The sequence below is a fragment of the Rattus norvegicus genome, chromosome 6 (assembly GCF_021556685.1).
Source record: "Rattus norvegicus strain SHRSP/BbbUtx chromosome 6, alternate assembly SHRSP_T2T, whole genome shotgun sequence".
Lineage (NCBI taxonomy): Eukaryota > Metazoa > Chordata > Mammalia > Rodentia > Muridae > Rattus > Rattus norvegicus.
In genome coordinates, this window is record NC_141539.1 from 75,157,816 (window position 1) to 75,181,901 (window position 24,086).

At 38.7% G+C, this 24,086-nt stretch overlaps 2 protein-coding genes, 1 long non-coding RNA gene and 1 pseudogene across 12 annotated transcripts in view; 3 read left to right on the plus strand and 1 right to left on the minus strand.

Annotated features, from left to right (window-relative positions):
* G2e3 (G2/M-phase specific E3 ubiquitin protein ligase) overlaps positions 1-10,664 on the plus strand; it is a 31,159-nt gene extending 20,495 nt beyond the window's left edge. For 5 of the 9 annotated variants that reach the window (XR_015621753.1, NM_001106726.2, NM_001434262.1 and 2 more), the window contains 4 exon segments: positions 1,941-2,122; positions 2,982-3,154; positions 5,888-6,078; positions 6,280-10,664. Coding sequence is in view for 7 of the 9 variants with exons in the window: in NM_001106726.2 (NP_001100196.1) it covers positions 1,941-2,122; positions 2,982-3,154; positions 5,888-6,078; positions 6,280-6,572 (839 nt within the window). In the remaining 2 variants the exon portion in view is untranslated. 9 annotated transcript variants of the gene reach the window in all.
* Positions 10,665-11,243: 579 nt separating this feature from the next.
* Scfd1 (sec1 family domain containing 1) overlaps positions 11,244-24,086 on the plus strand; it is a 79,929-nt gene continuing 67,086 nt past the window's right edge. For both annotated transcript variants that reach the window (XR_015622121.1, NM_019364.1), the window contains exons 1-4: positions 11,244-11,302; positions 17,062-17,132; positions 19,320-19,408; positions 22,332-22,422. Coding sequence is in view for 1 of the 2 variants with exons in the window: in NM_019364.1 (NP_062237.1) it covers positions 11,257-11,302; positions 17,062-17,132; positions 19,320-19,408; positions 22,332-22,422 (297 nt within the window). In the remaining variant the exon portion in view is untranslated. The remainder of the gene's footprint in view (positions 11,303-17,061; positions 17,133-19,319; positions 19,409-22,331; positions 22,423-24,086) is intronic.
* LOC148005232 (uncharacterized) overlaps positions 17,037-24,086 on the minus strand; it is a 30,449-nt gene continuing 23,399 nt past the window's right edge. The window contains exon 3 of the long non-coding RNA XR_015623016.1: positions 17,037-17,174. This is a non-coding gene — a long non-coding RNA (uncharacterized LOC148005232). The remainder of the gene's footprint in view (positions 17,175-24,086) is intronic.
* On the plus strand, positions 19,996-20,744 carry Ube2i-ps3 (ubiquitin-conjugating enzyme E2I, pseudogene 3; annotated as a pseudogene).

Here is a 24,086-nt window from a genome sequence, read left to right on the forward strand (position 1 = left end):
ATTAACATGTACTTCTTATATCTGTACAAGAGCAGTATGCCTAATGATTTAATTCAATATGTTTATTTAGACTTTGTATTTTCTTGAATTTCATCGAACTCGCACCACCAAGTGAAATGAACAATTATTTGGGCTCTTCTTGTTCATTCTTTTTAGATTTTTGAGGCAGGGTTTCTCTATATTGCCTCAGCTCACCTGGAACTTGCACTGTAGACCAGGCTGGTCCTGAACTTAAGAGATCAGCCCACCTCTGCCTCATCAGTGGGATTGAAGGCACGCAGCACATCTAACCTTTGTATGTTTTAACTAAGTACTTCGTGGTTTTTTTACAACATGGAATTTACGTTAAATTTGTTTTATGATTGTGTCCAACTTTTTTATTTAAGTGCACTAAGTCTCAGGAATGAAAGGCAAGTGTGGGCTACTGCTCTGGAGGTCACACTTTGCACGGACTTCGTGGACAGGGTTCTCTTTCATCTGTCTCATGTGAGCCTTTCTGTCTTTAAGTAAAGATCTTATTGGAAAACAACGGGCAACTTGGTGTTTCTTCTTAGTTTTTTCTTACAAGAAAACTGAAAAAGTGTAAGAAGATTTATTATATTTAATTTCTTCCTTTATCATTGACTGGTGCATAATATTTTATTTTTATAAACACCTCAGTTCTATCCCCTAAGACCTTCAGAAATAATTAGTTGTTACTCAAGGCAGCTTTGCCATAGTGAATGGAAAGCACAGGAATGTAAGCTAGAAAACCTGGATGTACGTCTGTATGTATCTGTCTAGAACCTCTCACTGCCCTGCATATAGTTTTTTTCAGCTGCAAATAAGGTTATTAATGAAGATAATAGTATTCTAAATGTTACTTAATTGTTTTGAAGAACTAGTGTATATTTACATAGCTTTCTTACCCATCACAGTTATTGCTACAACATTTTTAATAACTTTCAAGTATTTAAAGCTATGAGTATAATATGGTAGCATATTCAGTAAGATAATATATAACAACAACCTTAAAATGTTCGTATACTTTGATTCATCAATACCATATGTATGAGCGGATCTGCTCGAATCATGTGCTTGAGCCAGAGTATATAAGCTGACAGTGATGGCAACACGTCTCACCGTTAGATGAGCACAGGACGGGGAGCCAGCGGGAAGGGTGCTTTGTACTGTAGTACATTCTCGTCTAATGCATCCAGTAGCTGTGCACTACATCTGTTATGAACAAATTTAGAAAAGTTTACAATATAGTAGTTGGAAAAAGTTGGAATACAACTATGTATATATTTACTCAATAACAGACAAAAGCAAGCCAGGGGATGTACACTGATTAAGACACAACTAGTTATAGTCACATTTTAAAAGATTATTTCATGTGAATGAGAGTTTTGTTTGCATGTTCATGCACTACTTGTGTGCCTGGTGCTTGCAGAGGTCAGAAAAGGACAACAGATCCTCCTAGAATTGAGTCACAGATGATTGTGAGCCATGGTGTGGTGGCTAGGAACAGAACACATGTGCTCTGCAAGTGTCGTAACTCCAGCCCTGGTCATAGTTTTACATTTTGTTCTACACTAGGCTATTTCTATCTGCGTGGGATATATTTTTTTAAAGATTTATTCATATTATATATAAGTGCACTGTAGCTGTCTTCAGATACACTAGAAGAGGGCATCAGATCTCTTTACAGATGGTTGTGAGCCACCATGTGGTTGCTGGGAATTGAACTCAGGACCTCTGGAAGAGCAGTCAGTGCTCTTAACCACTGAGCCATCTCTCCAGCCCCGCATGGCATATTTTTAAATAGATTTCTTGGGAAGGTCTATACACAGGATGGTGGCTTCTTATTTACAAATGACTTTTAAATTACTTTCTAGCTGTAAATGTCATTTTTAATTATGTTTGTCTTATATGTAGTTTATTTGTATTTGCATTTGCAGCTGTGAAAGAGAATCTTTACTATGAAGCTGGCAAAATGCTTGCCATTTCTTTAGTTCATGGTGGTCCTTCGCCAGGTTTCTTTTCTGAAACCTTGTTTAAGTGCCTTGCTTATGGACCAGAAAACGCTTTACCAACTCTGGATGATGTTTCAGACCTTGATGTGGCACAGATTATAATCAAGGTAAGAAACATACTTGTTTATTAAAATGTAAATTACATTCTACTTGTGTTTTAGTCTGTTAATACGTACCCAAAGAGTTCAGAAGCATATAGTTGGGCATGGTTGAAAATGCCTATATAAATGTCACCAATTTAAGGCTTCAGGGCTAACCTGGGCTACATAGTGAGACCTGCTTTAAAAACAACATCCAAAAAGGAACATAAAAGTCAGGTAAAGATGAACACTATGCTAGATTTTAGAGTGGGGACTAACACATCATAGTCTGCAGGGTTTGCTGGGCATGGTATGTGGTATGTGTTCATGCCTTGGTGCATATGTAGATGCATATGCAGATGCCTATGGGAATTGGTTTTCTCTTTTTTATCCTGTGGTTTTTGGACATCTCATATTTTTTGGCATAATTTTATTCTACCCTGTTTTACTAACAAATTGAATATAGGACTCGAGATGTGGTTCCAGAGTTAGGAGTGCATACAGTGAGCTGGAGCAGTGCTGCATGCCTCTGATCCCGGTGCTCAGACGGCAGAAACAGGTGGACCCTACAGTCGAGGGTCCACCTGGTCTGCATAGAGAATTCCAGACCAGCCAAGGGACTGTGTAGTTAGGACTGTCTCAAAAAAGAGACGGTCCTGCTTTTGGCAGAAGATCCAAATTATATCTCAGCATGCGTGCATGCATGGCAGGCAGCTCCCAAACTCTCTCTCTCTCACACACACACACACACACACACACACACACACACTCACACTGGCGCACGCGCAGAGATTTATTTTAATTTTATAAAATTGAATATGAAATATCAAACTGTAGCAATCACTAAGAATAAATGGCTAACATGACCATATTTTACCTGTTACAGATAGACACTGCAGCTGATTTAAACATTTTAAAATCAGTAATAAACGAATACTATAACTACCTAGAGTTTAGTGGATGTTTAAGACTTATGACAACATTAAGTGATAAATACATGTTGGTAAAAGACATCCTTTTCTACCAGGTAATTAAGAGAGTCAAAGCACCTTTTGAGAGGTAAGTTGTTTATTTCTATGTTGAAGATTCTATTTAAATTACATATATTTATTTGGTAATAAATACTAATGTCTATTTTCAGAGAATGTTAAAGCTATTTAAAATAATACTTTCAATGTTAACCTCTCCTGCATGAGGCCTGTTCTTATTTTGTCCAGAATTACATGAAAGGGTTCCTCAGGGACAACAATCAGCACTTCAATTAGTAATGTTTTTCTCTAAAAAACTCACTTTTGTAACCATTTGAACCACCATCTCTACTCATTTATGCAACCACTATTGAACATGAGCACTTGTCCTCTGCTGGGTAAATAGGAGTTAACCATACATTTGGCTTTAACTACTTCTTTTCTTAAGACACAGGCTGTCCTCCAAGTCTTTACATAGATAAGGATGACATTGAGCTGTGTTACGCCTTCTCTCCTTCCCAAGTGCTACAGTGACATATATATACATGCTGTCATATCCGGTCAGTAATCCCAAGTCACTCCTAATACTCTAGGATAATGTAGAGTTATGGGGTAAGGCAGTGGCTCTCAACCTTCCTGATGCTTTGAGCCTTTAACATAGCTCCTCATGTTGTGCTGACCCCAACCTTAAACGTAATTCATTGCTACTTCTTAACAGTAATTCTGCTACTGTTGTGAATCGTAATGTCAATATCTGATATCTGACCCCTGTAGTAGTCTCCGCCCACTGGTTGACAACCACAGGGCTAGAGAGATGGCTCAGCAGTCGAGAGCACTGGCTGTTCTTGCCAAGGATCCAGGTTTGGTTCCCAGTACTGCATGGCTTCTAAAAGCCATCTAGTGTCCTCTCTGTCTTCTGGGCACTGTATTCAGGTGGTGCACAGACATGCATTCAGAAAAAGCTAGCCATACACATAAAATAAACCTTTTTTAAAATGGATACTGGAAAATTAAGAGTACAAAAATAGGGCTGGAGAGATGGCTCAACCGTTAAAGGCTAGGCTCACAACCAAAAAATATGAGAGTACAAAATAATCACTTGCTTGATTCAACATTTCATGAACAGCAGTCTTAGAACCAGTAACATGCTCTCAAAATGAAGTTCTTTTCTTTTCTACAGAGATTCACAGTCCTCATATTGCTTTGTCTCTGGGTAGCTGTGCTGTAAACTGAGATTTCCATTTCCTTTCAAGTTTAAGTTTTATTTTTTATTGACTATTGTAAACTTGGACATAGGTATCCTATGTGGTTATAAAATTCTTAATGTTCCTGTTTAAATGTAGAAAGTGAAGTTTGTCCAGGCTCACTCCCTCTGTCCCCTGTTAAATAAAATTTTGTTACTCTGGTGGTTGTTCCCCAGTTAGATGTGTGCAGATGTACACATCTGTGTGCGTGAGTACAGCCCAGAAGAGGCTGTTAGGGTCCTCTGTCTGTCTCTACCTACACCTTTGAGACAGGGTCTCTCCATAAACTTCTCTACTAGGCCGACTCATGTCTCTCTCCTCCCGGACAGGAGTTATAGGCATGTGCAGGTTGCTTTGTAACTAGCAGGGCTTTGTAAGCTGCTCTCCCCCATCCACACTGGAATTTTGAAACCAGTTTTTGTAAGCTTGTAAATACAGCATCTATGTTAAATCCTGAGACAGGTTTTACAATGCTTTCTCCCATTTTCCAGCTCTTATATTCCCTTTGTCCCTTTTGGCCCTTGGCATGGGAGGTGGGTTATGGGGATGAGGGGGGATTAATAAAGGTGTCCCATTTAGGGCTGATCACTTATTCTCAGTAATTTATCTAGGTGTGAGTGTTTGTTGTTCACTGCAGTAAGCTCTGACCAAGGTTGAGAGCAACCCAGATGTATGTTATAAACATAAATTTAGAAGACAGTTTGACAAAGTGACTGGTTAGCAAAGTAAGAGTAGTTCCTTTCTAGGAGCTATGATGTAGAGTTTTGGTCTGGATTATGGTACCTTTTCTTCCTTCTGCAAAGCAACCCCCAAATCCATAGTAGGCTTGCCACCATGGTACCAGTGGACCATGCATGCAAAGTCCAGTTGTGGCTGAGACCGGTGATAGCTTTTCTCCCTCAGCACCTATATAATACCTTTGGCACTATGGAAGCTGATCTCCTGTTGGGCTGGAGATCCCTGTTTCTTGCAATCAAGGTTCATGGTGCATGCATGCATGCATCTACAGGGTTTTAACTTAGAGTTGGGGGGGGGGGTTGCCAAGCACTGGCAATTGTCTGTTTTACAGCCCTGAGTCACCCTAACTACAGGGACTTACCCTTGGGTTTCATTTAGCAACCATGTAAGTTTGTCCAATCGTGCAACATAGTACTTACTACTTCAATAAAAAAACAGTTTTAAAGTTAGAAAGGCAAATGGTTATTTTCATAATTAATATTCCATTTGTTTGCGGATTTGAAAGTATATCCTAGTATTTTATCTCATATCTGAAGGCATGTAGTAGATTTTGTTGGGCTGTTTTGTCTTAATCAGCTATTTATAAAATGCCAGGCAAGAGCTGGAGAGCTGGCCAGAGGTAGAGAGCACTGACTGCTCTTCCAGAGGTCCTCAGTTAAATTCCCAGCAATCAACCATATGGTGGCTCACAGCCAACTATAATGGGATTGGTGCTCTTTTTGGGATACAAGCAATATTCAGGCCCAACACTGTGTACATAATAAATAATCTTTTAAAAAATGCCAGGTAAAGTTGGTATAAAATATATGTATGTATGTTGCCTTATTATTTTTCTCTTCAAGTTTTAAACAGGGTCTGAAAACGCTCGGTGTTTTAGAGAAAATTCAAGCTTACCCAGAAGCATTTTATAACATCCTCTGTCATAAACCTGAGAGTCTCTCTGCAAAAAACCTCAGTGATCTTTTCACAATCCACAAGTTACCAGATGTAAAAACTTCGAGGTTTTGGAACAGTTACTTACAGGCTGTAGAGGGTAGGTGATTTTGTTCAGTATGTTTTTTATGGTTTTTGCTCTTGCCCTAAGAAGACTTAAGACTGTTACTTTGTTAGTTTGTCCTAGATGAATGTCAGGATGTATAACTTCAGTAACCCGGGTGGAGTTAGACAGAGTCTTTGCTGACAATGCGTGCTTCATGGATGTAATTATCTTTTCTCTTTAATTACTAACTTTCAGATGGAAAGTCTGCAACAACACTGGAAGACATTCTTCATTTTGCAACCGGCTGTAGTTCCGTTCCACCTACTGGATTTAAACCCGCTCCTTCCATTGAATGTCTGCATGGCGATTTTCCTGTTGCGAACAAGTGTAATAACTGTTTAGCTCTACCTGTCACCAACACATATGAGGAGTTCCAGGAAAATATGGATTTTGCCATAAGAGACTCTATAAGACTAGAAAAGGAAGAAAGGTCTCACTTATTACCTCGGACATTAAATGTTTCTTCTAATGAAGAAATGCTGTTTTAAAGGCTGCTATTGATACCTGTTCTTATTCATCACTTTTGGACACTGGCCAACCTCTTGGCGCAACAAAAAATATATGACGTTTTCATAAAAGGATGGTTTGGCTTCTGAACTACTGAAGCTTTGGTCCAGACCTTCTAGTCATGCTTGGTGATAGCTGTCCATGACTGCTGCCGTCGTAACGTCAATCCTTCCTATTGGATCTTTCCTACTGCTGTGCTTTCTTGATAACTTCACGGTTTTAGAATGGTCGTACAGACCGTTGAGCTGTACAGGAGCTCAGCTCTATTAGTATGACATGGAAGAATTGCCTTTGTAGGATGACACTTTCCTAGTTCTGTGCAGTCATCAAATTTGTGTTGTTTTGTTTGTTCTGCTTCACTGTTGGTGGTTTTTTGTTTTGTTTTGTTTTCCTTCTACATAGTCCTGGTAGTCCTGGTAGTCCTGGTTGTCCTGGAACCTGGCTATGTAGAACAAGCTGTCAAATTTCTTTTTTTAAAGCATTAAATAGAAAAGTTGGCTAAGTCGTCTCATAAATCAGAGATATTGTAAATGTATTTTAATTAAGTGACCAATACAACTATCCAATAATGACTAATTGGAAATACTGTATGAAAAGCAAAGCTTTACAAATAATTTTAGGATCTATGTGTCCTCCTTAAGCTTAAAATCATGGCTCAGGAGTTTTCAGGTGTCCTTGAAAATACCTTAGAATACCTTGTGTGGTCAGTGTGTCTCATATATGAAACCATCTCGGTGTCTGAAGAATCTCTGAACTTTAATATGGTTTTGCTACATAACAACTATTTATTATTAAGATTGTTGAATGATTGGTAAGATCTCACCATAGCATTCTATAGTTACCTTCTTTTGCTTTCAAAAGATACCTTGTATAATCAATGAATGAATTATAATTTAAAACTACAAATTAGAAAAATACTCTAATTTTGCCACATAGAGATAATAATGTATTTTGTATATTCTTTATAAACTATTTATTTTTCAATTTTTTATTATCTTATGACAGGGTCTTCTATAGAGCCCGATTGTTATAAATTCCCATCTTCCTGCCTTAGTCACAGTCATTGCTGGGGCTGTGACGTATATCAATGTGCCCAGCAATCGTTTTTTTTTTTTTTGAGTATATGAATGCTATCTAGTGTAACAAGAAACCATGTAATAAAATCAAGTTATGTACAGTCTCTTTTCAAGGCATGAATGCACACTCCTGTAATCCAAGCTCGAGAGACTAAGGCAGGAGGATCTGGTATGATAGCCCAAGTTTAAAACCATCCTGGGCTGCAGGAGACCCTGCTCAATAAAGAAATAAGTACATGACCCACTCATGGCAATGTCTTCACACATTAACACAAAGTATGTGTTAGCTGTTGGTCATGTATTGTTACTCCCAAGAAACACAAGACTTAAAAGGGATTTCAACCCCTTAAACAACAGGACTGACTTGGTATTGGTAATACCCTTCTTAATGCCAAAGGAAAACTCAGTTGTCATCACAGTGCCATTTTCTTGCTTACCTCAGAACCTTCCAAGTTGTATGTAACAGAACTAATAAAGTTTCTCTTTATCTTGAGCATTTAGCATGAAGACATTTCTTTATCTTGTGTTACATTTTGCTAGATGTTTCAAAGTAATTAAATGATCCATCATGAATAACTTAAATCTCGAACTCAAAAGACAGCATTTATTCCAAGTGTGTTGATAAGTTGGATCTTTTGTTTTAACCTGTTAGTTCCTACCGAGTTTTAAAGGCTGTTAAATCCATACAACTCCAAAATGGTATTTTTTAGCTTGCACTTTGAGTTACCCCCGCTCCTGCCCCCACGGGATAGTAACTAACACAAACACAATCCTTAGAGTGTTGGGTGGGATTATAGAGCCTTGGACTGGCGGCAAGTGATTTTATTGTACTTAATCTGTACGTAAACATGGCCTTGGGAGTGAGATGGTCTGAATATTAAAGACTTAAAGTGGAACATCAGATTTCAGAATGTCTTCTGGTTCAAAGCTTTTGTTGCATGTTCTCTAGATTAGTCTATATATATACTTGAGGCTTAACAGAGAAACTGCAATGTTACTGTGTCATGCTTGTTGTTCCAATTTTGTTTTTTTAGTATAGTTCTTAAATTAGCATACTTAGTTTGAAAATTATGAAGGGACAGTTTTATGTTTGATGTTTATGTTTCCTCCTAATTACATTAGAAGCTTTTGGAACTTGCACAGTCAGTATTTATAAAGGGATTGTATAATGGTAAGTTTTTCCTGGGACTTTCCTTTAGTGTTCAGTCATAAGAAAATGGTAAGAACTAGACTCTGTTGATAAACATGGTTACTGTTATGTATTTGTTATGCTTCCTATAATGCAGCGTAAAGCATTGAACACACACAATGAAGAATTACTTGAATTTATATTATCTGTAACTTGGGAAATTTTGTAATCCTTGAAAGAGACCCAGTTTTCAAGATCTATTTTGACCACCTTCAAATACACTCTAATACCAACTGTGTACCAGATTCTGTGCTCTGAAATAGTTTATAAGTCAGCCTGTTTAAAATGAATCAAAAACGCACAGTGGTAGAATGGTTTGTCTACCTAGCTTGTGTAAGGCCTTGGGTTTAATTTTAAACTATGACCAAAACATTAAAAAAAGGCATGAACACTTAACAATAACATTTCTAAGTAACTGTTTTTATAAGCCTTTAAATGTGAAGTTGCGAAGTTCTCATACAAACTAAATAAACGTGTTGGGAGTCTATCTTAATTAGGATTGCTATTGCTGTGATGAACTGATTAGAAGCAACTTGGGAAGGAAAGGGGTTATCTTCATCACTTCCATATCACTGTTCCCCACTGAAGGAAGTCAAGGCAGGAATCTGCAGGTGGAGGTTCATACAGAGTGGTTGGTGCCTTCTGCCTTGCTTTCCACAGCTTGCTCATTTGCTCTCTTACAGATGCCAAGGCCACTAGTCCTGGGGTGGCACTGCACACAGTGTCCGGGCCCTTTCCATCAGTCACTACTGGCTGTCCTTATTTCATGGAGACATTCTCTCAGTTGAAGTTCTCTTTCTGGATGTTTCTAGCTGTCAGAGATCTAGTAAGGATGTGATGATCTTTTAATGTTTCTTTTCCTTTTTATTAGTATGTAATTATTTAAAAGTGGCTATCATGACATCTAATATTGGCATACATGCATGTAATGAGCTTTGGTCATACTCCCATTATTACTTCATCCCCTTCCCTGTTCCCAGAAGTGTCTTAAAAGTTTTATTAATGTGGGTAAGATCCAAGATCCTTTATTCTCCTTGTCTGAGAGCTCTTGGAACTCAAGAAATGAACTGTCCTGGACTATTTTTCTATGATAAAACTATCTCCTAATGTGGTTCAATTATTAAAGCCAAAAAATCTGGAGTTAGATAAACAGCTACAGTAAATTTAGCTCTAAAATCATGGTTTTTATTCTCATAATAATGCAGTATAACTATCATTCTTGGTCTTAGCTTTAATGATTTATGACTCTGAGGGATATATTTTTCTTTATATGTTTATTCCCCGCATTACACACTATCGGGCCGAAATACACAAACATGCACACTGTATAGTGATGTTCGGATTGTCTTAGTATTTTATGATAATGTGCCTTATATAGTCTTGGCAAACTGAAATGGTAAAATGACAAATTTGTACTTAAAAGTGGAATGCTCAGGTAAATACGATTAAACTCAAAATGGAAGGTGGGAAAGACATTCTGCTTCCATGGACGCCAGAATCAAGAATACTTCCCCTACGACGCAAACTGTTAACTTTAGATAGCCTGTTGTAACTTTATAAAAATAGTTATCTTTATATCTGTCAAATAGAGATCATGTTTTTATTGTAAAAAATGTGATCTTGATTTTAAAAAATAAATTATTTGTATAATTTTGAAAGACAAGTTTTTCAAGGTATGATTTCATCTCAGAATCTGACTGCCTCAGAATTAACCCCTAATGCAATGTCATCGGTGGATTCATTTTGATTGGTAATAAGTTGTCATTGTATATATTTTTGATATTAATAAAATCTATTTGTAAACGGTCTATATGGGATTTATTTCACAATCACAGTGCTTTAAATCTACCAAAGCTGTCAGTGATCATCCAAATTCTGCTCAAAATCATTTGTTGTTTTTAGTACACTCCTGAGAAGAAATTGTGCCATTTGGCTTTTCTGTGATTTTATACCCTAGCAGGCCAAAGCCCTAACCTAGGTCATTTTCATGAAGAAATTGCACTGAGAATATTACGTTTGTAGGTTTTGTTTTCAGAGAAAAGAAGAAATTGACACAACTGTCATGGAAATCAAGAAAACGCAATTTCTGGCATTTCATTTGGTCTTGTAATTTTTATGAGGATTTAAACTTCATGAAAAGTGTACTATCAATTAAATTCTAAGCGCTTCTCTGTCCTCATGCCCTGAGAAGCAAAATAAAAGTAGCGACCTCAGGAGGCTTTTCCTGATTGGTGGGAATCGCTGCTGGGAATTCGGGAAAAACCATTGTCTGGGACTAAAGGGGAGGGCCCGGACTGAGGAGGCGGGTCTGCTATCTCTGCACCCGCCCCCTGGATCTACTTCCGGCGCGGGAGGTAGAGCCACGTCATCTTCAGGCTCCGAGTGCCAGCCGGGCAGTGAATGGTGGGAAGCAAGATGGCGGCCAGCATTCGGGAAAGGCAAACAGGTACTCACTCAGTCTTTCCTTCTTTTCAGTTTGTGCCTGAGCGGCGACCTGTCATCACCTCTGAGTTGTAGAAACAGCCCGGAGTTGAGCTTCAAGAGCTGCTCTACTTTGAGGTTGTGAGGGAGAGATGCTTTACAGCCTTTGCCTGTGTTACAAGAGGCTTAAGTAGGCTGGCTGTTTGCTATAGTGTTAGCTACTTATTTTTTAATTACCGAGTTTCAGAAGGCCATCACGGCAAGGACTGGCAGCTGGTGTTTTCTTTCCTATATTGTCACTTAACGAGATCTATAGGTTTGTGTTCGTATTTCAAGCTTCCAGGTTGGTTTAATTTTCACTTTCAGTTTTAGTGATTTTAAAACCTGTTTTTGACACTTGAGCCATGATTACAAAATCTAAGTATTCTTTTCAGAGCTCCTTACTTTATGCCACCTTCTTTGGATTCTATTGGGCGAAGCTGAAGAAAAATGTCAGGTGATAATGATTTCCTCCTACAGCTTGCAGGAAGAGACTTCAAAATGTCAAAACTAATTTAACAGAGTTGTATTTCAATTGTTTGACAGATAGTAATCTTAAAATGAAAAAGTTGTATCTTATAAGTAGAGCATATTTGTATACCTATTTATAAGGTAAAATTTAAAGATACTTATTTCTTCCCTTGATTTTAGGTTTGTTTTTTATGTGAGGTACTCCTGATTTTCCTTATTTCCAGTAAACAACTCTAGTAACTTTGTGTATTTATACTGGCTCCCAAATAATTATTTATACATATATATGTATATCATGTATAAATGTGATATGTGTAATTCCAAAATGATTTACATATTCTATACTAATTGTCTAGAAACTTCCAAGGAGACTAGAAATAGGCCATAAGCCATAAAGAACTTTAATTCTCTTGAATGTATGCTTATTTGTATTAAAAACAATTAGTTACAAGCAATAGCGTAGCAGTAGAATTTGAACTGTGCCTGATTCCTTCCTTCCCTTGTCTTAAAAAAATGATAGGGGGCTGGAGAGATGGCTCAGCAGTTAAGAGCACTGGCTGCTCTTCCAGAGGTCCTGAGTTCAAATCCCAGCAACCACATGGTGGCTCACAACCGTCTGTAACATGATTTGATGCCCTTTTCTGGCATGAAGGTGTATGTACAGATAGAGTACTTATATACATAAAACAAACAAACAACAAATAAAGTCTTTTAAAAGAAAGTACCATCACTTCAATAAACAAAGTGTATTAAAAATGATAGATTTGAATGCAGCATACTGAACAGAAAAGCATACTGAGTTGTATATTTCTCACTAGGTAATTTAGTAAAACTGGTCATGGTAAAAGATAACTTAAATATGGTAAACAAATACTATTTGAGAATACTTGATAATTTCATTTGCAAGCAAATAGAGGCTCAGCTTCTCTTAGAAGCTTGGTTCTAGTATCTTAATAAAACTAAGTGAATTAGATTTTACTACCCATCAGTAAAACTGTCCTAATTAAAGGGAACCTTTTAAAAGTTGAATTTACACAACAGTGCATTTTAATATGCAGACATTGTAAAGACTAAAACCTAATATTTCATTTTGTCTTTTTGATTATATCAAGAATCCACGTTATTACTATATAGCTTGTTATTAAACTCATACATAAATGGATCATGTGTTATTTTTAGAGCAAAATCCTTTGTAGGAGTAACATTTCATTGATTTCTGTTGAGAATATTTAGGAACAACAATCATCAAATATTCTAGGTAGTAGATTCTTTGCTGCAAAGTAGTTTGCAGTCTGTTTGGGTGGATGAGATGATAGTCAATGCACTGAGAATTTATTGGTTTGGGTAGTTTCCGTTATCTCCATTTTATAGATGAAGAAACTAAAGTACAAAGGTGTTACTAGCATGCCTGTTTCTTGGTCTGTGTCCCTGTAGTACCCTGCCACCTCAAATGCCACCTTCCTTGTGAAAGCTTCATGCATTACTTTTTCTCTTTCCTGTCTTCCATTCAACAGTTAAGAGTAAGCCGCTCCCTCCTCTTCCTATTGCGAGTTCTTGCTTGTCTGTCTCCCTTGTCTCTCAGCCCAAATCAATTACTTTGTCTCTTGCTGTATTTCATCTGGCCTCTTAGCTTTCAGTATTATATATGCTTGTGTCTTGGTCTTCTGTTGCTGTTAAGAGATATCAATCATGAACATGACAACTCTTATAAAGGAAAGCATTTAACTGAGGCTTGCTTACAGTTTCAAAGTTTAGTCCATTATCATCATGGTAGGGAGAACGTTGGCCTGCAGGCAGACATGATGTCAGAGAAGTAGCTGAACGTCGAACATCCAGGTCCACAGATAACAGGGAGATAGAGTCTAGGCTTGGAAGGCACTTTCTGAAACTTCAAAGCCCACCTCCAGTGACACACTTCCTCCAATAAGGCCACACATCCTAATCCTTTCAAATAGTGCCACTCCCTAGTGATCAAGTAGTCAGATCTCATTCTCATTCAAACCACTATAGCTGGTGATTCCTGGGTCTACAAGACTAGTGTAGACTTTTATTCTGAATTCAGACCATTTGATATTAACAAAAGCTTCTTATAGTTCCTCATGCAAAACTTCATGTGATTTTTCTTTTCTTACTTTAACTCAATTCAGATTTATCAGTAAATCATGCCAGTTTTACTCTAAAACTGTCTGGTACCTGTTGCTATCCCCCAACACCATCTCCTTGAATTTCTGCAGTAACTTTCTACACATGATCTTAGCCAAAAGGCCGAGAAGCGATTGCAGTAACTTTCTGTCTGTGCTGTTCCTTTTACAACCTTGCTCCCTTTCATTCATTCACAGAATCACCCATACTGAGTGTGGCATGCATTTGTGTAAAACTTGTAATAGCTTCTTATTTTGACTATGGTAAAGGAAAGTGATCTCCAGATTCACATAAGAACTAGCCTTTGCCTTGCTTGATCACTTTGTTGCTTTGTGACCTCTCCTTAAAGTCCACACCTGAATGTGCCCCCTCCCCCCAATTTGTAGAATCTTCTGTAGAATCCTCTTTCATAGTAAGTAACTTAGGTGATTCACTCCCTAGCTTCCTCTAGGCCGTTACTCAAATGTGTGTTTCTCAAGAGACCTTCCTAATCACTTTTTAAAACCATATCCTACCTTGCTTTTCTCCTTTCCTGCTCCCATCTTTTGTCACAGCATTTATCATGATCCCATACATCCTAGGTTTTACTTAATTTGTAAATGGCCTTTGTCCCTTGACAACAATAATGAAAATTGCATGAGAACAGGTAATTTTTATTTGGTCTATTTTCCTTCATGTGATTCCCTATAGTTAGGGCAGTATCTAACCCCTGGTAAACACTCAGTAAACAATTGCTGAATGAATGAATGAGCAAACAGTACATATAAATGACAGTGTTTACTCAGTGAATGAATGAAGACATTTTTCTGGGTAAGAGTGAACTACCTTAACTAAGTGTAAAATGTAGGATAATATATTTAGAGCCCATAGAGAAAACTAGTTTGTCATTTGCACCACAAGCAGTGATTTAAGCACTAAGAGTGTTAAACTCTGATGAAGTAGAATCTATTCTTTTGGGTGGATGAGATGATAGTCAATGCACTGAGAATTTATTGGTTTGGGTAGTTTCCGTTATCTCCATTTTATAGATGAAGAAACTAAAATACAAAGGTGTTACTAGCATGCCTGTTTCTTGGTCCGTCTCCCTGTAGTACCCTGCCACCTCAAATGCCACCTTCCTTGTGAAAGCTTCATGCATTACTTTTTCTCTTTCCTGTCTTATGCTTCATTAACATGCCATATGCTTCATTAACAAATTACTTGTATCAGAACAACTGTGAACTAGCTAGCCAGGGCTGGGGGTTGGAGAAAGTTTCTTAGTTGAGCCAAAACAATGTGAGATTATCTTCTGGAACTAACTAGTCTTTCACGGTGAGATGAATTAACATAGGTTATATTCAAATACTAAAATGTTTTAGTTTTTAAAATATTATCAAAGATTTATTACTGAATGTGAGGGACTTGAGCATCCAAGGCACTTCAGAGTTCTCTAATGTGGATGACTGAGAGCGTGCTGGAGTGCAGTCTTTTCAAGGAGAGTGCTAAGTACCATTATCACCTTCCTTCCTTGACCTGTGGGGGTTTTTTTTTTTTTTTTGATGTGAATAGGCTTTAATGGTATTTGTTTGTGTATTATACAGTGCTATATTTGTAGTTTGTAATATTGTAAATTATTCTGTATTACCTAATGCCCAAATGCGTTTAAAAACCAAAGTAGCCTGGTGTGGTGGCACATGTCTTTGATCTCAGCGCTTAGGAGTCAGAGAAAGGGGCTGGAGAGATGGCTCAGCGGTTAAGAGCACCCGACTGCTCTTCCAGAGGTCATGAGTTCAATTCCCAGCAACCACATGGTGGCTCACAACCATCTGTAAAGAGATCCGGTGCCCTCTTCTGGTGTATCTGAAGACAACTACAGTGTACTTATATATAATAAATGAATAAATCTTTAAAAAAAAAAAAAAAAGGAGTCAGAGAAAGGCAGATCTCTGAGTTTGAGGACACCCTGATGTCCCGAGTGAGTTACAAGACAACCAGAGCTCTGTAGTAAGATTGTCTCACATACATTAACGAATAAAGTAGATGTGAGGTAGTCACTCTTCAATCACCCAGTCTGTACATTTTCTTGAGTGCTTGACCATCTCGGTTTCAAGTGTTTGCGTGCAGGAAGTCATATATTTAATCTTCAGCACCACATAAAAACCAAGGGCTGTGGTAGTGCATACCTGTCTGTACTCTCAGCAGTTAGGAAGTAGAGGCAAGAACATTATAAATTCAAGTCCATCCTCAACTACTTGAGGATGAGTTAATACGACTTTATTGGAAAAAGGAAAAAGTCAGACACATGCACACAGAGAAAAGTAGCACCAGCCAGCATAGCAGATTTCATTTTCCTTGGAAAATGTTTTTTTCTTTTTTCTACTGTGGTTTAAACAGGTGAGCAATAAATCCTATAACATGTAAAGCATGACTGCTGTGGTTTTTCAAAGTGGATAAAACAGTTACCAGTTATTATGAAGTCTTATTTTTCCCAAGGATTATAAACTAAGTTGTATAACCTTTCAGTGGATTTATTGGCTATAAAATATGCTCTTGAGTAACTAAAATATAGACCTACCGTATGGGTCTCCTTAAGAAACAGTTAAGCCTACCATAGATAGTCTTGTTTTTATAAAAGTTTTCTTCATCAGGAAGCAGTTCACTACTAAGGCTGTTGTGAGAAATGATAAAGCAGTTTCTTTGGCGTGCATGCATGTAAAAGGCATTATGGATTGTCAGGGGAAACAGACACATGCTTTTCAGGAGCATGGCGTTTTTGTTTGTCCCTTTTGTTTCCCACAATGTTAAGGATCAAACTCATTTGTTCTGGGCAAGTGCTATACCCCTGAGCCATAACCCCAAACCCCAAAGTGCTTTGTCCTGTTTAGTTTTCACAGCTTTTGGGACAGGTGCCTTGTTTTGATGTGTTTTGTTTTGTTTTGTTTTGTTTTGTTTTGATGTGTTTTGTTTTGTTTTGTTTTTAGCTCCCAAACAGATGCCAGTTAGATGTTGGTGAAATTCTCTTAAAGATCTGACCCAAGTTTTTCCACATCCAGTCATTTCTTTAGTCAGTTCTGTTAGCATTTATGCATTTTGTTTATGGTGAGAAAAAAACAAAAGCCGACTCTAAGTAACTGATGTCAACTTTATTTTCAGTGGCTCTGAAGCGGATGTTGAATTTCAATGTGCCTCATGTTAAAAACAGTCCTGGAGAACCCGTATGGAAGGTAAGGGCTACTTTAGTGGGAACTGCGAGCTTTTTCTTGGCCCTGAAATGATAGGAATTAGAAGACATTTCTTGAAAATATAAAACTAGTAGCATATTTTAATTAGAATTACTGAATATTTTGCTTTTTGTTCCCTACACAATGTAACTGTTTATGTAGCATGTGTAGTCTACAAGAGGATCATACAGGATATGTGCTGACCTCTGTCGTTTCCTAAAAGGTCTTGAGTATCCAAGAATTTGGTTGGTACCTTGGCAGGTCCTGAACCCAAACCCAAGAATAATAGGAATACTGTATATGCTCTCCCTGGCTATAGACATATATATAGTTATAAAAATGTTTACTTAAGTACAGAAGAAATCACCAATTGTAACTAATTGCCAGCATCACTGCTGTGTTTTTGAGGCACTGGGTGACTAGAGAGTGGGGAGCATTGAACAAAGATTTTTCATGCCGTGGGCAATGTAGAGTAGAACTGCAGGAGGCTTTGCAGAGTAGACTAGGACATATGAAACTTCATGCTGCTCACAGTGGTTCACATTGTGAGTTGGTTATTACTATAATTTTCCACTTAATATTTTCTGACCCTGGTTGTCCACAGATAACTGAGACTGCAGAAGTAGAAACTGCGGGTAAGGGGCCGCTATCTATTTAAGCTGCAGAGAGGAGTTTTTGAAAGATTAAGCACTTTTAGAGCCACAGCAGATTTTAGCTTCTCTAAAGAAATTCTGGTATTTAAGAATAACATTTAATAACAATAGCAAAATTCATCTCACCTCAATTGCAGTTTCCTCCTCCATGAAGAATCACTAAGATAGGTGTGAAAACCAGCCTTTGACATCTCACTTGTTAGCTCAGCTCTATAGCTAGCAGTGGGGTGGCAGCCTGACATGGAGTTGTAGCTTAGATTTTGGATATTTGTTTCATTTGGGGATCTCGTTAGTTTTGTCACTGATGTTAAGACATTGTCTTGGACTGTAGCCCAGGTTGACCTCAAACTCACTGCAGTCCCGCCTCAGCCCCTGCATGCTCCATTGCAGGTGTGAGCCACCGCGTCTGGTTTAGGGACTTTTTACTTTTTAAGTCACTAGTTTACCTAAACTGCTTACATTTCTAAATTTTCTTTATAGTGTTGGAACTTGTTAAATTTCAGGTCTGTCTGTCTGTCTGTCTATCTTCTTTCTGTCTGTCTGTCTATCTATCTATCTATCTATCTATCTATCTATCTATCTATCTATCCCGGTGTTTTCTTTGCATATGTGTACACCATATGAGTGCCTGGTGCTTATAGCCATCAGACAAGGGTATTGGATCCTGTCTTAGGGCTTCTATTGCTTGGACGAAATTCTACGAACAAAAGTTAATTTGGCTTACACTTCCGTATTGCTGGCTCGGTGTTTAAGATCAGGACGGGAACTACACAGGGCAGGGTCCTCGAGGCAGAGCTGATGCAGAAGCTGTGCAGAGGTGCTGCTTACTGGCTTGCTCCATTGCTTCACAGGGCTTGCCCGCCCTGCTTTCTTACAGCATGGGACTACAGCCCAGGGATGGCACCCTACCATGGGCTGGGCCCTCCCCCATTGATCAACTGAAAAAAATGCCTCACAGCTGGATCTCATGGAGGCATTTCCTCAACCAAGGCTCCTTCCTCTCTGATGACTCCAGCTTGTGTCAAGTTAGCCCTAAGAACCTGTAACTAAATTATCAGATGGTTGTAAGCTGCCACGTGAGTGCTGTGAATCAAACCTAGGTCCTCAGAAGAGCAACCAGTGCTCTTACCTCACAACCATCTATCCAACCCCATATTTTAGTTTGAAAGTGGCTAAATTTTTATCTCATCTTTATGTGTTCTTAGAAAGGATATTTATGAACTAGGAAAAAACAAGTAGGAATTTGTTCAAAGTTCTTTATTAAAGATTAAAATAAAGACTTTATAGTCTGACTTTTAAACTTAGAATATTTTATAAGAAGTTTCTAAAAGTGTGCTTTATTTAAACCTAACTGATAATGTTTTAAACAATATATAAGTATAGGGGTGGACATTTGGTTAGTAGCAGAAATACTAAAGTGAACATGGATAAGAAATCAATATAATGATTACTAAATAAAATTCACTTTGTTATCTTATGTGGGTTCTCAGTTGGTTGTTCATTAATAATGATGTTTAAACAAACCACTTTTTTAAAGGTACTCATCTATGACAGATTTGGCCAAGATATCATCTCTCCTCTGCTGTCTGTGAAGGAGCTGAGAGACATGGGCATCACCCTGCATCTGTGAGTTTTAGCAGACTTCTGACAGTGACATGTATTCTCAGATTTATTGAGAAAGATTTCTTTGGTCACTTTAAAAGTCAAATTTGTAAAGACTGTTTGCAAAGAAAATTAAAGTTATGTTATAATACCTGTGTAACTTTAACTTTAAGTTAAAAAATAGTCTCACTTTGAGCTATACAATTTCAGAATTTAAATATTTTTCATTTTCCAGTAGACTTGGTTGATCTTTGAAGAAAAAGAACTAGTGTTCTTTGGTACTCTTCAATCTCTAAAAGAATTTTGTCTAATTTTAAAACACTTAAAAAAGGGGCTGGGGATTTAGCTCAGTGGTAGAGCGCTTGCCTAGCAAGCGCAAGGCCCTGGGTTCGGTCCCCAGCTCCGAAAAAAAAAAAAAAAAAAAAAAAACACTTAAAAAATCTAAATTAGTTTATCGGTAACGTGAGCATGTTGAATGACTCCATGAAATAATGGCGTTCGTTCTTTGCCTGACTATCAAGCACGCACCTTCCTTATGGTACCAGTGAACCGACTGTATGGAGAAAACTAAAAATGGAAAACTGTGATTGGGCTCCGGGCTGCGTGCGGCGGGCGCAGAGGGAAGTCCCGAGACAAAGGAGTGAGGCCGCCTCTGTGCCTCGACTGTCCACGGTCACCCAGGGGCTTTGAATATGTCGGGGATTGCCCTCAGCCAACTTGCGCAGGAGAGGAAAGCCTGGAGGAAAGACTACCCTTTTGGCTTTGTGGCTGTCCCAACAAAGAACCCTGATGGCACGATCAAACTGATGAACTGGGAGTGCGCTATCCCTGGAAAGAAGAGGACTCTGTGGGAAGGAGGCTTGTTCAAGCTACGGATGCTTTTCAAAGATGACTATCCGTCTATACCACCAAAATGTAAATTTGAGCCACCACTGTTTCATGCAAACATATCCTTTTGGCACAGTGTGCCTGTCCATCCTGGAGAAGACAAGGACTGGAGGCCAGCTATCACGATCAAACAGATCTTATTAGGAATATAAGAACTTCTAAATGAACCAAATATTCAAGACCCAGCTCAAGCAGAGGCCTATACAATTAACTGCCAAAACAGAGTGGAATATGAGAAAAGGGTTCAAGCACAAGCGAAGAAGTTTGCCCCCTCATAAACAGCAGCCCTGGGCTCCATGACAAAGGGATTGGCTTGGCAAGAACTTGTTTACAACCTTTTGCAGATCTAAGTCGCCCCATACAGTTACTAGTAGCCTGGGAGGGTTGAGCGGGCGCCATTTTCCATTTCCGCCACTGGCATATTCAGTCTTTTGTATTTTTGATTATTGAGTAAAACTTGCTTTTATTTTAATATTGATGTCAGTATTTCAACTGCTGTAAAATGATAAACTTTTGTACTTGGTAAGCCCCTAGGAGCTAGTTTCTTCGTGTCGCGCTCCAATGCAGGCACGCTTCCCGCTGTTCAGAGCTCTGCCTCCAGCTGGCTGTATGACAGAACCACACTGTCCCTCCTGCCCTACCCTCGTCCTTCTCAGAAACCTGGGCTGTTGTTTATGAGCCTCAGATCCAAAGCTGGCCAGCATCTCCATTCTGCACCTCTTCCTTTGTGTTTATATGGCGCTTTGTCTGTGTTGTTGTTTAGAGTAAATGAACTGTTTATATATACATAAAAAAAAAGAAAATTCTGATTGCTACCTAGTTGGACAACTCATTGATGACAGAGCTGTGGCCATCCCATTTGTCTAATGGCTCAAGTACAGTTGAGAGCTAACTATACTGGCTTACAGGTGACAGGACAGACTGCCAGTTTGCAAGTAGAGGAAACAGAACACCACTGTCACCCAATGGAAAGGCTATATAGCCATGGACAATCCCTTGACAGCCTGGCCTCTGCCTCAGTAAACTTTATCAGAAAATTTAGCCTCTGCAACCTGGTGGAGAGCAAGTTGAAGGAAGCAGCATCCGCTGGTTTCTAGAAGTGCAGTTATACCATGTAGACAGTTGGGCAGAGAGCACATGAAGAAGACAGCCTATGGCTGCCATCACATACTTCTCATTGCGGGTAGTGACATCTGGACAGATGGCAGGTTACAAAATGCACCGGGACAGACCAGCACCGTAAGCCCCTGTCATTCTTGTCGATGAGAGGCTTGACTGAAGAGTTCTATACCTAGGATGCTAGCCATATTCATATCATAAGCATCACAGCCAGTACATTGCCATGTCAAAGAGTTTCTTATGTGAAATTGAGAGAGTTAAATGAAATTATTCCCCAGATCACCAAGAGAAGACTCGTGCATGTCATGTTTGAGATTATCCGGGGATCCCCGTGCATTCTGTTAGGAGGCAGCAGATTGATAGGGTTGTGGGTAGAGCTGAGCTGTACAGATGTGTGCTTAGCAAGTATAGTTCCGTCTTCCCAGCCACAGCTTCATGCAGGAAGTAAAGAGCAGCAGAGAGGGTTAGATATTAGGCATAAGAAACTAATGTTTACTTTTCATTTCTACATGGTGCCTAGTCCATGTGTGCTTCAATTCTTACACTCCTTCCACGGGACCAGCCCTGCTTTCCGGTTTCTCGTCCACCACACTCTCCATGTATTTCTCTGACAGTTGACGTTGACTTGAATGCATAGTTGTTCTTCAAGGAGGGTGGTGATAAAACAGAATGTCTGGCCATAAGAAATACTAAAAACCTTAAAAATGGGGATAAAATGAAGTGATCCTACAGATAGATATGACTAATGCCAGCGGTGTGGGTTTGTGTTTTTCCTCTTTCTAAGAAAAAGGCAGGTTGTCTAAGTGACTGATACCAATAGGAGTGTTAGGATCACTCGTCACTGAGGTACAGACTTGTAGTCTGAGAACAGTTCTTTTAAACTGTCTCTTTAAAAGTACCTGAGCAGGAGAAATGAGTTGTTGTTCTTTCTGTTTTCTAGCCTTTTGCACTCAGACCGAGATCCAATTCGAGATGTTCCTGCGGTGTACTTTGTGATGCCAACCGAAGAAAATATTGACAGACTGTGCCAGGTAATAAGTGGATTTTGTCTGGAACTTAAAATTACTTGATTGTTTGAATATCAAGGTGGACTTTTTTGTTAAAAAAAAAAACAGAGCATATAGATCTCATTATGGAGAATCATAAAGTCCTTTACCAGCTTCCACGTTGATCTCTGATACTATCTTTTAGTCTTACTAGAGTAGATTTCTAATTTTTGGCTGGAAAAGCATTATATCAGTAAATACTAAATCTGGCGCAGTGGAGCCTGCCTGTAATGCCCACACTCAGGGTTGATGCAGGAGAACTGCTGACTGAACGGCTCGGCTACATGTCAAGCAGCAGCTCTGACAGGTTTGAGAATGAAAAGCCTGACTGTTCAGCTCTAGAGGCAGAGTTCTTAGTAACAGAGGCCCGAGACTAGGAAGTGTACGTTACACAGGACTGCTGTATACAAAGCAAGTGCCTGGCTTCTTTGACCCAACTGCTTAGTTTCCTTCTGTCTCAGTTACTCAGTTGCTTGCTATGATAAAATACTCTGACAAAGCAACTTGAGGAAGGCTTTGTCTAGGCTCACAGTTTGAGATTGTAGTCTCTTGTGGAGAGGTCACAGCAACAGGAGCTTGGGGCAGCTGGTCACAAGGTCACTGACATCAAGAACATGAGAGGAGTGGGTGACATGCTCAGATAGTGTTTTCCTTTTCACAGAGTCCAGGATTCTAACCCAAGGAATGAGTGGGACTTCCTGCCTCATTGCCTGGGGTCCATCCACCAGATGATTCTAGAGTTCGTGTCTACAGCTGTAGACATGGAATCTATGCTTACTGCAAGAAGACATGTAAACGAGCTCTTCCATTCGTGCCTGTTAAGTCTGGCCTGGAACTTTAGGTCTTTCTAGAAACTCCTAGAGAGGGCTTTATGTCTCCCTTATGTCTCACTCAGTACAGTTACCTGCAAGGAAGCCTGGGTGCTAATAATCACATTATTACCACGCCAAAGAAAATTTGAATTCTTTTGCAGGAAATGTGGGAAAAAGTATTGGGTAAGTAGCCAGCAGTGGCTGCCACTAGTCATCCTTCTTATCAATAGTCACATTAGGTTGCTAGCCCATTTTTAATGAACGTCATAAATTTTTTTGTTAAATTTAGCTTTGTTTTCCCAGATTTCCTTTTTCTCTTTACAAAGCCAGTTAAAGAGGTTCTGTTTACTAATCTCTTCATTTTATAAAAGCAGGTCTGCTTCAACTAACTCTCATGTAACATATAACTTACTCACATAGCCACAGTCAGCTCTCGAACATACCACATCAGAAACGTTGTATCTCTGACTTCTTTTTTTTTTTTTTTTGTTACTAATAAAAAAAATTGTATTTACTTAGAAGCATTCAGAATGTCAACAAAACAGCCGCCATTTTTTTGCAATTACAGAGTGGTATCAGAGACAACTGAAGATGGAAAAAAAAAAAAAAAGAAAACCAAAAGAAAAAAAACAAAAAACAAAAAAACAAAGAAACTAAAAACCAAACTACTGTCCCCATATATAACTAATTTGTGCTGTGCACCAACAAGAAACTGCTTTTAATTTCCATGCCAATTTACAACCCCCAGACTATACCAGGCAAGGCTAGTGGCTATTGAAAATACCACCAGGACAGGGCTAGCTAAAGACACATTCGGTAGTGTGTTAACTATACAAA